Source organism: Ornithorhynchus anatinus, chromosome 18, assembly GCF_004115215.2.
Source record: "Ornithorhynchus anatinus isolate Pmale09 chromosome 18, mOrnAna1.pri.v4, whole genome shotgun sequence".
Classification (NCBI taxonomy): domain Eukaryota; kingdom Metazoa; phylum Chordata; class Mammalia; order Monotremata; family Ornithorhynchidae; genus Ornithorhynchus; species Ornithorhynchus anatinus.
In genome coordinates, this window is record NC_041745.1 from 8837821 (window position 1) to 8850725 (window position 12905).

Consider the following 12905-nt stretch of genomic DNA (forward strand, 5'->3'; position numbering starts at 1 on the left):
CGCCCAACGTTACCCCCACCCAACCACAGGCCAGTTCCAAGCACCAGGGCCATGCTATTTATGCAAGCAGAGGCTGCAGTGCACCGCTCAGAAAGGAGCCTCTCAGGCTGACCTCAACACGTGACAAGACTCGATGCAGGATAAATGATTTCCTTATTTATGAGGGCCCAACAACCCTCTGCCCGCCCCTTCCATGACAGTGTGGAGTGCCATGTTCCCACCCCCTTTCGCTCCAAGCGGCATCTCTTCTTCCCGAAGAAACAGAGTGAGAAGTAGATAGCTTTGAAATCCCCCGCCCGCCCTTTGCTCCCTGTCCTTGCCACAGGACTCCCGGCACCAGCTTCATCCCGTCTCAACTAGAAATAACGTGAGAAGACCTTCTGAAAGATGACCAGAATCAGCGTGGTCTAGTGGTAGAGCACGGGCCTGGAAGTCCCGTTATGAGAAGCAGCGTGGCTCGGTGGAAAGAGCACGGGCTTTGGAGTCAGGGCTCATGAGTTCGAATCCCAGCTCTGCCACTTGTTGGCTGTGTGACTGTGGGCAAGTCACTTAACTTCTCTGTGCCTCAGTTCCCTCATCTGTAAAATGGGGATTAAGACTGTGAGCCCCACGTGGGACAACCTGATTCCCCTATGTCTACCCCAGCGCTTAGAACAGTGCTCGGCACATAGTAAGCGCTTAACAAATACCAACATTACTTACATTACTTAAGTCAGAAAGTCTTCAGTTCTAATCTCAGCTTCGCCACTTGCCTGCTGTGTGACATTGGGCAGGTCACTTGACTTCTCTGTGCCTATTACCTCATCTGAAAAATGGCGATTAAGACCGAGAGCCCCATATGGGACAGAGACTGTGTCCAGTTCGATTTGCTTGTATCCACCCCAGGCTTAGTACAGTGCCTGTTACATAGTAAGCACTTGGAAATAACAACAGGTCATTAATGTGGCTTCAGACCAAAATGCAGATTTGAACTTGGCAACCAGGAAAAAGTCCAGAGAGCCAACATCAAGATCTGTCCATTGGCTTCACAGCTCTTCACTACCTTTCACCTTCTTAAATATCTGCTCTCTTCATCACCTATGTCTTCCTAAGCCAATATCTTAATGGTCCTTGCTCTTGATTCTCCAGACTCCCACAGCCAACTCAGCAGCCGCTGGTCTTCACTTCCCACTTCACTCAGCTGTTTTCAGTGCTTCTTTTGAGCTTGTCAACCAGCCCAGGTGCCTTGGGTGGTTCTTCGGTCAGAAACCTTCTTCACTGGTGGCACAGCCCAAGCAGGCAACATTTTACTTTAGTCTCCCCTGGGCCACTTCCCCACCTGCCCTTCATGGTGAGGGGTGGGTGGGAACTCTCTGAGACCCTTTGCTTTCACTGCATTCTTCAATCATTCAGTACAGTGCTCTATGCAAGGTAGGTGCTCAATAAATACTGAGTGAATCAATGTGTCATAAATCTTTAGGACAGTCATTGAAAAATGGCTACAGGCAACGCTCTGGAGGTTCAGGCAAAAGGCAATATCCTGGTGACTATGACTCACTTCACAGAGTCAGCACAGCCAGCTCTACCAACACTAAACCTGAAGAAAATTGAGATTAAATTCCAATACGAGTAAATTGCTCATCAAATTTTTTGTTTTACAGTTGACAAAATGAGAAAGTGACGTTGCTTAAAATGAAGTTTCCAAATGACTTTAAGTCTTTCGAATACACCTTAATTTGCACCTTATAATAAAGAGATTTAAAATTTGACGGTTTAGTAAATTTTGAGAAATGAGGATGATGTAGAGTGCAGCTAATAAGCAGTTTCACTAAGGAAACCAAGCTTATAGTATTAAAGACGACTAAAACCTGTGAAGCAAATTTTTGAATCACTGTGAACACTCACTACAGTAACTATTATTTTCAAAAGATGAAATTATCAGTCAGCTAACTCTTCAATTGAATCTATGAGGCACCCACAACAGCTGGTTTCAAAACAGGCCATCATTCATTCACTCATTCAATTGTATTTATTGAGTGCTTACTATGTGCAAAACACTGTACTAAGCACCTAGGAGAGTACAATACAACAAGAAACAATGATATTCCCTGACCCAGAGTAGGCATCAGGGCAAAGCATAATCATGAATTAGTGGGATGGAGTGGCTCCAAACAGTCAACTGTTCTGCTCGGAGAAAGCAAGGAGATGCTAAGTAGCTTGTTTTGACAGAAGGGGGGAAATTTCTGTTCCTCAAACCTCTTTTCCCTCAACCACCAACTATTCACCAAGGGTTTTCCCAGCAGAGACTGCTGAGCTGGTCTGGCTTTGCTAGGGCAGCCTGCAACACCAACTGAGAGGAACTGAGATGTGCTGGAGTGCTTTCAAATGGTTTTAATGACATCCAATTTTAAAGAGCATTTCTTTTCAACTTTAGGACGTGTATGCTGATTGGGACGTATTTTTACATTTTACTGTTCCACGGCAACTTATTAGGGAGTGAATGGGGGTGGAGGTGAAACCTTCCAGCCTACTCCTCTGAGTTCTACTTTGGCTACATTGAAATAATTTGCTCAATTGTGTAACAGGGTGATTCAAATTATATAACCAAAAAAATTCATGGCAGTGTAGAATGCAACCAGTAAGTACATGAAAAATGCCATTTCAGGGTCATCCCAGTGGTCCATCCAGCCCAGCATGTGCCTTCCAACTGTGACGCCAGGCCTGATAAGAAGAATGCTGTATGTCCTAACAGTTCTGCTGCTGACAAGTGGCAGAGCTGTGACTAGAACCCAGGTCCTTCTAATTCCCAGGCACATGCTCTGACTACCTACCATTCCTAACTTTTCCCTCTACATCCTTAGTGTTTCCTTTTCAGTAACCTCTTATTAAACCCTCACCTATTAATTCATGGATCTTTCAGTCTACTCCACTTCGTGAGGTAAAATATTACATTGGTTCACCACCTAGTCGTATGGAAGAGGCATGCCCTTTTGATGACTTTAAATCAAACTGACTGCCGCACAAAGAAAATACGTGTAATTTAGATGGAGCGCTATTGAGGAATCAGGGGATGTTCTGATTAGTGTGCCTGGATACAACACCGTGCAATAATGGAATCAATCCATCCACCATTTTTATTGAGCTCTTATTGTGTGCAGAGCACTTTCCTAAACGCTCGGGAGAATACACTATATAAGAGTTGGTAGACACATTGCCTCCTACAACGAGCTTAGAGTTTAGAGGAAGAAATGGTTGTGGGTAGGTGCGAGCGTTGGTCATACCAGGTGTACAATAATGGGAGCTTTCCTTAAGGTAGGATTTGACAAAACATAACCCCACATTATAGGATAACTGGGTATCAATTTGTCATCTCAGTAACTTCAGAAAACCACAATTAATCTTTGTTAAAACAGTTGTACATATGTGGAAATGTGATTTAATTCATATTACAAGTTAATTTTTAATCACTTTCCTTTGAAGTTGAATGAATTGGTGTAGAAGCCCCTTATTTTTAGAAAAGAGGACTCAAGTAAAAGCAGAAAGATATCAAAGAAGATGAAATAGAGGACAGAATAAGTACAGAAAGTCAAACCAAAGGTAAAAGGACTAGAGAAAGATCAAGATTGAAAGAACAGGGTGGAAGAGAAAAGAAGATGAATGGAAAAAGACAAATTGAGGCTACAGGAAAAAAAGGGCAGGAATTAACACGTCAATATTTTTACTCTTGAACATACAATAAAGAAAATATATAGAAATAGGCATTAAGACCTCTAAGAGTAACTAGTGAAAAGTAGCTCAGAAATCAAAGAAATGGCCCAAGCAAAAAGACAGGTAAATTTGGTCACTTCCAGCATTCAGGCAGAAGTAGGAAAAGAATTTCTAAATCAAATCAACCAGTTCACAGTTTCATGGCAAAAGAATCTTCCTCCCTGATATGCTATTGTGACACAGATCAATAGATCCCCTTCTCATTGATTGGGTCAAGTCAGCAAATTGTAAAACAAAAATCTCAACCTCCATAATGGCCCCTAATATTCCCATAACCCTTATTTCGTCCCACGTTAAACAAGGAGGAAGAAGTGGGTAGGTGGGAATAGTAAGAGGAATACGAAGTGCAAATACAAATTGTGAAAATGCACTGTTATTTCTTCCACAAATTAGGAGTCAACTAGAAAGAAATATCAGGATGTATTTTATCACAAACTGCTGAGAAATGAAAAAAGGAGGTGGAACCTAAGCAAGAGATATGTAAGCAGATCCAGAGAAATGCCATTGTTTTAGGTGACAGAGTTATGGCTTACTAGCCAATGTCAATAATTACATTTACACTAATTAGTTTTCAATACGTTTGCCTATAACTAGGCAACTCTTTGGTTTTAAATGAAATAGGCAGAGTGCTATGACAGACCGGATTTGTAGATGGAATCTACGATTTCCCAGCACTTCCTTAACAATGAAAGGTTCCACTACTAATTAATTAGCTATGGACACTTCTTTTCTCTCTCCTGACAGAGTTGAGACAGGGAGAGAAGGCAAACTATTGGTCCCTCCTTCCCATTTCCTCTTTCCCTCTAGACTGTAGGCTTGTGTGGGCAGGGAATGTTTCTACCAACTCTGTATTTTACCTTCCGAAGTGCTAAGTAGAGTGCTCTGTACACATTAAATGCTTGATAAATACACTGATGACACACTGCCCGACACCACTTCTGTCTACTTTCAGGCTCAACCTGTCCAGAAGTGAACCCATCTGCACCCCCGGCCCCCACCCCTGTTCTCCTAACTGCACAGAGTAAGTGCTCAATTAACATTGATTAATTTCAGTAGCTCTGGCCAAATCCCCCTTTTATCACCAATTAATGAGGTCTCGAGAGAAGGGCCCTAGCTACCTTAAAGGGAGCTCCATCCCTAAAGGGCAGGTATGGATTATTATTATTATTTTTTAAATTGAGGGCCAGTGTTTCAACCGTGCCTGGGTTCAAGATATTAAATTACTTCTAGAAAGTGTGGACAGTTCATGAAAATGCATCAGGCTTTATGACTGGAGGTAGAATCGTGGAGAGATGTGAAAAAGAGGAACATCCCTTGGGGCATAACATTTGGGAACTGTCTAAAAAGTCTTTCACTGTGTTCCCACCTCTCTATCTTCAAGCTCTACCTTCCTCCTTCCTATTAAATATTTTCAGGAATCAATTAAAAAAATTATTTAATCTAAAGTGCTTCTCAATATCCTACTTAGGCATCTTCAAGGTAACCTTGGGAAGTAAAAAGGCAGATTTATCCTTTCATTATTATTTTTCCACAGAATTTTGAAGTACAGACTACGTTGAGCATATTTAAAATAATAAAATAATGAAGTATCAATAAAATTAAGTGGTAGGGAAAAACAACATACAGACTCCAGAGTCTACCACCTTCTTAAAAACATGACATATTAAGGTGCTATATACAAAATTAGGGTTTATTAGATTTTCACTGAAGTGGAGAAAAGCAGCCGTTTTCAGCCCTTTGATTCCTAGATCACAGAACAGACTAGGTACTAGCGATATTTTCAAAACTACTGGGGCAATTTGAGGAGGGGTAAGGGAGAACTGAGAATGACGCTGCCAGAGTTCTGGGCCATTTTGATGGTTAGTCTAGAGCCCCTGTCCCTCGGTAGGCAAGAGAAGGAGAGCAATAGGTTGAAGGGTCTGGTTCTTGGGAGCAGTGGCAGGAGAAAACTAGTAAGTGGGACTGTGGCTCCAACTATGATGGCAAAGACAACCAAGAAAATGGCTTGGATGGCAATGACCGAGTCATAGAGGCCCCTGGACAAGTCAGGGTGACACATGGGCCACCCTCCAACACAACAGGGCCACCAATGCCTGCCTGGTGATCTCAGGAGTTCAAGCTTGGGCAAAAATGATTTAAAGCACAGTTTATAGGCAAGGTTTTTTGTTTTTTTTTAGAAAGATGTTTTTGCTATGGATTTGCTTAAAAATACTATACAAGTATTAGCAGATAGCTGTAGAAAATCAGTTCATTATTTTTCAATTAGCAATTTTATGAGGTATTTTTCATCGGCTTTAAGACTTCAAACGCTCAACTTTTACTTGTTTCGATGGATGTCAGGTCAGTTCTACAGAACTGCATGGGACAAAAAATGTCATGAGCACCTCCACAATGACTGTTTTTTACTCATTAACATGTCTGCCACACACACTCCTATAGGGCTGAACCTGACAAGCAGAATGGGGGAATAAAGCTCGTTAGACAGTATCCCTGAATATCCTTGCAAGGTAAATGGGGACAGTAACGTTGGCTTAACTAATGAAAAACTATTAGGCAATATGAATTCACATAATGAAACTTGAAAGTAAAATGAAAAGAGGTTTCACGAAATGATAAATAGTGCAGAAAAAGAACATGGACATCACTAAGAGGGGTGGATCTACTCTGTCCAAAAAAAAAATAGATATTTAGAAAGAACATGAAATGTCCCTCAAGTTGAGTCCTGCACCATATTCTTTGGAAATTTCTAATCTTCCAAAATTCTTTTTTTGATTTGGATTAGCTCTGTCTGGGGGGAAAACAGGTAAACACTAACGATAGTAAATACATCCAAAAAAAATAGAGGGTCTAGAAAAATTTTATAATGCACTTACTTGATCATTTCAAAAAGCTTTGGATCTGAGACCTTGATATTTCGTGCCATATTCCAGGAAAGATGAACCATGGGTACTATTGACTTTACACTTTGTAGTTTGTTCCACTCGTACCGTTCAACTGCCAATTTATATTGGCAGGCTAGGAGAAAAACATTGCAGGAACTTTAAGGCAACCCAATATATCAGGAAATAGAAAGATAAGAATATATAAATATATATTGCCACCCTCTTGGTGATACCCAAAACTTTGATTTTTTAAAACTGAAGAAAATTAAATATTGCAAGATGGATTCCTAAATTTTTGTGATGAAGACAGGAATTGGTTGACCTAAATCCATTTGGAAAAAAAAAAACGTGGCTGTCCATTTGACCCTACCAGGCATCTACTCAGGTCTCGGGGGACATTAAGATTAACAAGCTACCTTGCTAACTGCTTGCTTTGATCATTTTGTAATTGAGGGGGTTTTAATCATCAGATGAAATATTTCTCATTACAGTTTTGTTGAAATTGTCTTTAACTTTGAAAGCACAGTTGAAACTGCTCTACGGTTTAAAATCTTGAGTCTGTCCCGGGACTTAACCTGTTCCACTGCTTCCTAGTGGGTTTTTAAAGTTACAGTAAACTCTCATCATCAGGTAGGCCAAGGGGCTCTAGAAATTTGTTTATTACCCTCTAAGCCCTTAGTTCTCAAATGGGGCCAGCTGTACCTACCTATATAGGTTCATGAACTTTTGGGCAAGCTTTGTTCTTCCAAGGGAGTCTTGGATATGACGACAGCACTATTACCTGCCAAGTGGCAGTGGGAAAATCCCTAGTTTGGGAAAAGTTAAAACACTCAGTGCCCGAACAGAGCTCAGGAGAGGTGTGCCCAGGTGCTTGGCTTTGTTTCCGGTTCTGTTTCCGAGGCGGTTTCAGGCAACTTTAAGCACTGGGAAGGAAAGGGAGGGGTCGCTAGGACTAGTGCTACAGAAGTGCAGACCACAAGCAGAAATTTTGTTTGGAGATAAGGTTTTGAGGGAGGCTTTCCTACTTAAATTTATTGGAACCCCAAACTGCAGGCATAGCAGACACGGAATCCGCATGAGTCGTCGTCAAAAATAAAAAGTAGAGAGTTCTTAGTTTGGGTGTTCGAGAGTTTACTGATTATGTCAAAGAACTGGCTGACCAAGGTCATTCCTTCAGCAAAAAATGAAAAGACAATTTGAGGACAACCAAGAGCATTCAGTGAGCTTACACATAAAGTACAATCCACCTTGGACGGTCACAATACCTGTAAGGGGGCCAACATTCCAAGCAATGTTGTTGCACCAGCCAATAGCCTGAACCCAATGAACAGTGCCTGCATTTATCCAGACCAAATCTCCGGGGCGCTGAATAAACCTGTACACGGGAACATTGGCTTCATAAAGATCTTCAAGGTTAGGCCACCAAGACCCCATTAGGAAATTCATATTATTTCTGAAACAAAATTGAAGACCATCAATGTGTTAAGTACTTACCAACTGGTTGGAGGATTAACATTCACTGTCAGAAAAATCACACTCAAAATGCTAAAAATTAATCAAGGAAACTGGAATGCTAGGGACGGGCAAAGAAACCTCCATATTTTTACAGATTCAAAATTCTCCAAGGACAAAACAGAGAGTGCTGACACTCCAAGGAATTTAGCGGTCTTCTTTTCTAAGTGCCCTCAGGTTTAATATTTTGGGAGGGGTTGGATTCCGAACTGGGACAATAAAAATCCATAAATGCTCGGAAACTGTAAACTTTTATTTACGTACGTTATTTAAGGCAACAGACTATAAACGTTAAGAAGCTTTCAACAGAAATAGGCAATATTAGCATACGATTTGCACCCTCTTCATAAGAACAACATTAGAGAAGCATGTTAAATCTATGGGGAGAAACTAGCTACGAAAAATAAGATATCTAGAAATGGCTCAAAGGACATTGCATTTGTATCTCACAGCTATAGCTTTTGTGAAGAAAAAAGTTGTGGCTATTAAGTTTTTTCCAGGAAAAAGGTGAGTAATGATTTAATAGTTAATGACAATTAAATATAAGATTGTAAAAATAAAGCTTGTTGTTCTAATTTAAATGCAGTTACAGTTTGATATCAGCCCATAACAGCTGGGAGATGAAACATTTTCAAAGTGAGAGTTAAAACAGAAACCAAAGCAGCCAAGCACAAAGCAACAGATAAAACCATATATGGCTACAAAAATACTTAAGCAATTACAAAAATCCTTGGGAATATTTTCTATCTGGTGTTTGTTTATGCAGCTCAGACATATAACCTATGCTTTATTTACCTAACCCCAGTAACCATATTATAAAACGTTTTTGCTGAAATCATTTTTATAAAATCCACTTAGCGAAGTATCCAATCTCATCAAATCTTCTCTAAAGCCAGCGCACATTGGAAAAATGCAGCTTCCTTATCTGTTAGAATAATTCATCATGGCTTTTTATTACATTTTAGGAGTTACATTTGGGGAAGAGGTCTTAAATTATCTGTCTCAATTTCAAATTTCTTGTACAATTTCCATTTTTTCCTATTAGTTATTTTCTACTAGCCTCAACATCTTAGAAAGTTGTTCCTAAATTTAATTTCAGTGGGCCTCTCAAACCAACCTTTGTCTGACCGGCCTCCAAAATCAACTAAGGATTTGATACTGAATGAAAAATGATAATACTATTAGAATCAATGCTTAAAAATGGAACTGCATTTCAATGGAAATAACAAACCAAAAGTTCTACCATTATTTTGCAACTGCAAAACTACGATTTAAAAAAAATAATTCAATTACATTAGAACAGGGCATAACGAAATTTACAGAGTGAATGGATTCATTTCTAAGACGTATTCAAGCTAAAAAAAAGTATTTTCATTACTGTTTGTAATAGTTTAGAAAATTCCATTAGGTGGAGTGCTATTTACATGTTAATGCATGCACTGTTCTATTAATAAATGCCTGAATAACATATTTTTGCTACAATGCCATCAACAAGGGAAAAAAAAAGTATTTGGGGTAACAAATTTGAGTTGCTGATAAAGACAATCTTCAGTAACAGCTATTCATTTGTCTCCAATTATCTCAACACAAAATATGTCCCAGTAACTTCAACAGTTATTTTTACTGAACCAAACCATATGATTTTTTAATTATTAATTCCTCACATTTTTACTGACTTTCTTTAAGGAGCGTAGAGAGTGTAGGTACTTTCCCAGATTATCAGGAAGTGTAATTAAAGTTTAACTCCTAAAATAAGTGAAGCAATTGTTCTAGTAATTTTTATATAAATCTTAAAAAAGGCATCCTTTTGCAGAGCCAACGCAATATGTTTTAGTTTGAAATTGGCTCGATAGGATTCTGATCTCCTGTCACCCTCATAGTTGCAAATGGAATTGTTCCAATATAATGAAGAGGAACAGAAGAATTCTTGGGAGGAGACTTTAAAAAAGTATGTCTAATATGAAGAGAGTTTTCTTTAAAAACCTACTTTTCACAGAAGTCATTCATAACACCCCAGTAGTTTTCAGGAACAACAAACCACTCGCAGTCACCTGGACCGATATTTATGTTAACTGAACAGAAGTTGTTATTTTCCTGATGACCTGTAATGTGAAAAAAGAAAAAAGGTGGGAAAAATGTAACGGTGCTCAAAACTGATACCATGAAAAACAGGCAGCAATTAGAGAATTTTCAAAAAGGCAAGAAAAATCACCTTTACTATAGCACTTTTTATTTCAGCTGCTTTGGGTATTATTAACAGCTTCCAAGCATCTCTAAAAGGAAGATTATAAACATACCCAATCCTCAAGCTATGGCTCAGACTTCGGAACTCAGATTTTGCAGCTCTTCCTTTGAACACCTCAAACTTTTCCATCACTTCCACACTCTACAGTCCCTCTCCTTTTGAATCCTTCCCAGCTGTTTCTCAAAAGTTCCCCCACCTACTCTTTAATTTAGTCCCTCTTCCTCTGCCTGTGACCCTATCAACTTCTAAAAATGCTCACTTCTATTCTTTCTCCCATCTAATACAACTATCTTCAACCTCTCACTTTGGAGTGGTTCTTCCTCTCTGCTTTCTAACATGCTCAACTCTATTATATCAGAGAGCTTTCGCTAAATGCCACTGCCTCTCTTATCTAACCTCTTTGAATGGGTTGTTTACAACCCACTATATTCACTTTCCTCCAACTTTCTTCTCAACCCCCTTTCAATTGGATTTTCAACTCCTTCATTCCACTGAGATGGCTTATTCCAAGGTCACCAATCATCTACTCATACCCAAATCGAACATGCTCTACTCTCTCTGCCACTTCTGACCCTGGACCACTCCCTCCTCCTCAGAAGTCTTTCAGACTTTCGTTTCACGAACATCACCCTCTATCTCCTTGACTATACTACCTTACTCACGTTAGCTGGTTCCTCTTCCATCTTGATGCAGATGACTTCAAAAATCTTTTGCCATCCAGGACCTCTCACCTAATCTACACATCCATGTTTTCTGCTGCCTATAGGACACATGCACACAGATGCCCCATGGACACTTCTAACTCAACATTTCCAAAAAGGAACTTTTCTTCTTCCCTCCAAAACTCAGGCCTCCTGTTACTGTTTCTTCTCACCCCAATAATGCCATCATTCTCCCTGATCCAAAAAGTAATACTAATGTTGGTATTTGTTGGTATTTGTTAAGCGCTTACTATGTGCCGAGCACTGTTCTAAGCGCTGCGGTAGACACAGGGGAATCAGGTTGTCCCACGTGGGGTTCACAGTCTTAATCCCCATTTTACAGATGAGGGAACTGAGGCACAGAGAAGTTAAGTGACTTGCCCACAGTCACACAGCCGACAAGTGGCAGAGCTGGGATTCGAACTCATGAGTCCTGACTCCAAAGCCCGTGCTCTTTCCACTGAGCCACGCTGCTTCTCCTAGTATCATTCTTGGCAATTCACTGTTTTACAGACTTTCTAAATTCTCTCAGTTATATTTAATATTGGTATTTGTTAAGTGCTTACTATGAGCCAAGCACTGTTCTAAGCGTTGGAAAGATATTTTCCAGATCTTCCACTTCCTCTGCACCCCAAAGACAGCCCTTGCCAGACCCTGATGAGACTACTGAAACACCTCCTGGCTGATCTTCCTAGTGGAGAAACCATGGGTCTGACAGTCAGAAAGACCTGGGTCCTATCTCAGCTCTGCCAGTTAGCTGTTGTGTGACCTTGGGAAAGTCACTTCACTGGGCCTTAGTTACCACATATCTGTAAAATGGGGATTAAGACTGTGAGCCCCATGCAGGACAAGGACTGTGTCCACCTGATTTGCTTCTATTCACCCCGGAACTTAGTGAAGTGCAAGTGCATTTATGTTTAATAATAATAATGTTGGTATTTGTTAAGCGCTTACTATGTGCAGAGCACTACTGTAAGCGCTGGGGTAGATACAGGGTAATCAGCTTGTCCCACATGAGGCTCACAGTTTTCATCCCCATTTTACAGATGAGGGAACTGAGGCTCAGAGAAGTGAAGTGACTTGCCCACAGTCACACAGCTGACAAGTGGCAGAGTCAGGATTCGAATCCATGACCCCTGACTCCCAAGCCCGGGGCTCTTTCCTCTGAACAAATGCCACAGTTATTATTATTATTATTGTTACTGCTTCCAACCTCTCCCACTTCATGAAACAAATCAATTTTAGGTAACTTTCTCCATGAAGTCCACTGGGCAAAAACTAAAAATATACATGTAATAAATACTTTCCACCAAATCTACACATTGACTGAGAAGAGGATAACCACTGAAAAACAGATTCCCTTTTACTTCCTGTTTTTGCTGATTTTCCCCCGTTACCTGGTGTCCTACTCCCTGGAACTTTCATGTACAGCTGAACTGTATTCATTCCCAGGATTGTATGGCCAACATGGCTTAGAAGATTTCCTGCTGATACCACACGCACAAAAGCCGGAAGTTTTGTCAGTTCATGGAGCTGCAACTTCCACCTGCGGGAAAATAGCAATTCAAGAGTGAAACTCCAACAGAAATCTTTGGGAGAGTTAATTAATCGCTTCCTCTCAAATCCCGGCCACATTAAGATACCAAATCAACACACATTGAGAAAGAGCCCCGCCCTGGGAGTCAGAAGACCTAGGTCCTAATCCCAGCTCCGCTACTTACCTGCTGTGTGACCCTGGGCAAGTCATAACTTCTCGGTGCCTCAGTTTCCTCATCTGTCAAATGGGTACTAAGACTCTGAGCTCTTGTGGGACAGGGA

General features: G+C 40.4%; 1 protein-coding gene across 3 annotated transcripts in view; it reads right to left on the reverse strand.

The window, feature by feature from the left end:
• KDM6A (lysine demethylase 6A) overlaps window positions 1-12905 on the reverse strand; it is a 162673-nt gene that overhangs the window by 7188 nt on the left and 142580 nt on the right. For all 3 annotated transcript variants that reach the window (XM_029046828.2, XM_029046830.2, XM_029046829.2), the window contains 4 exons: window positions 12485-12633; window positions 10129-10243; window positions 7895-8082; window positions 6621-6762 (listed from right to left, as the gene is read on the reverse strand). In XM_029046828.2, coding sequence (XP_028902661.1) covers window positions 6621-6762; window positions 7895-8082; window positions 10129-10243; window positions 12485-12633 — 594 coding nt within the window. The remainder of the gene's footprint in view (window positions 1-6620; window positions 6763-7894; window positions 8083-10128; window positions 10244-12484; window positions 12634-12905) is intronic.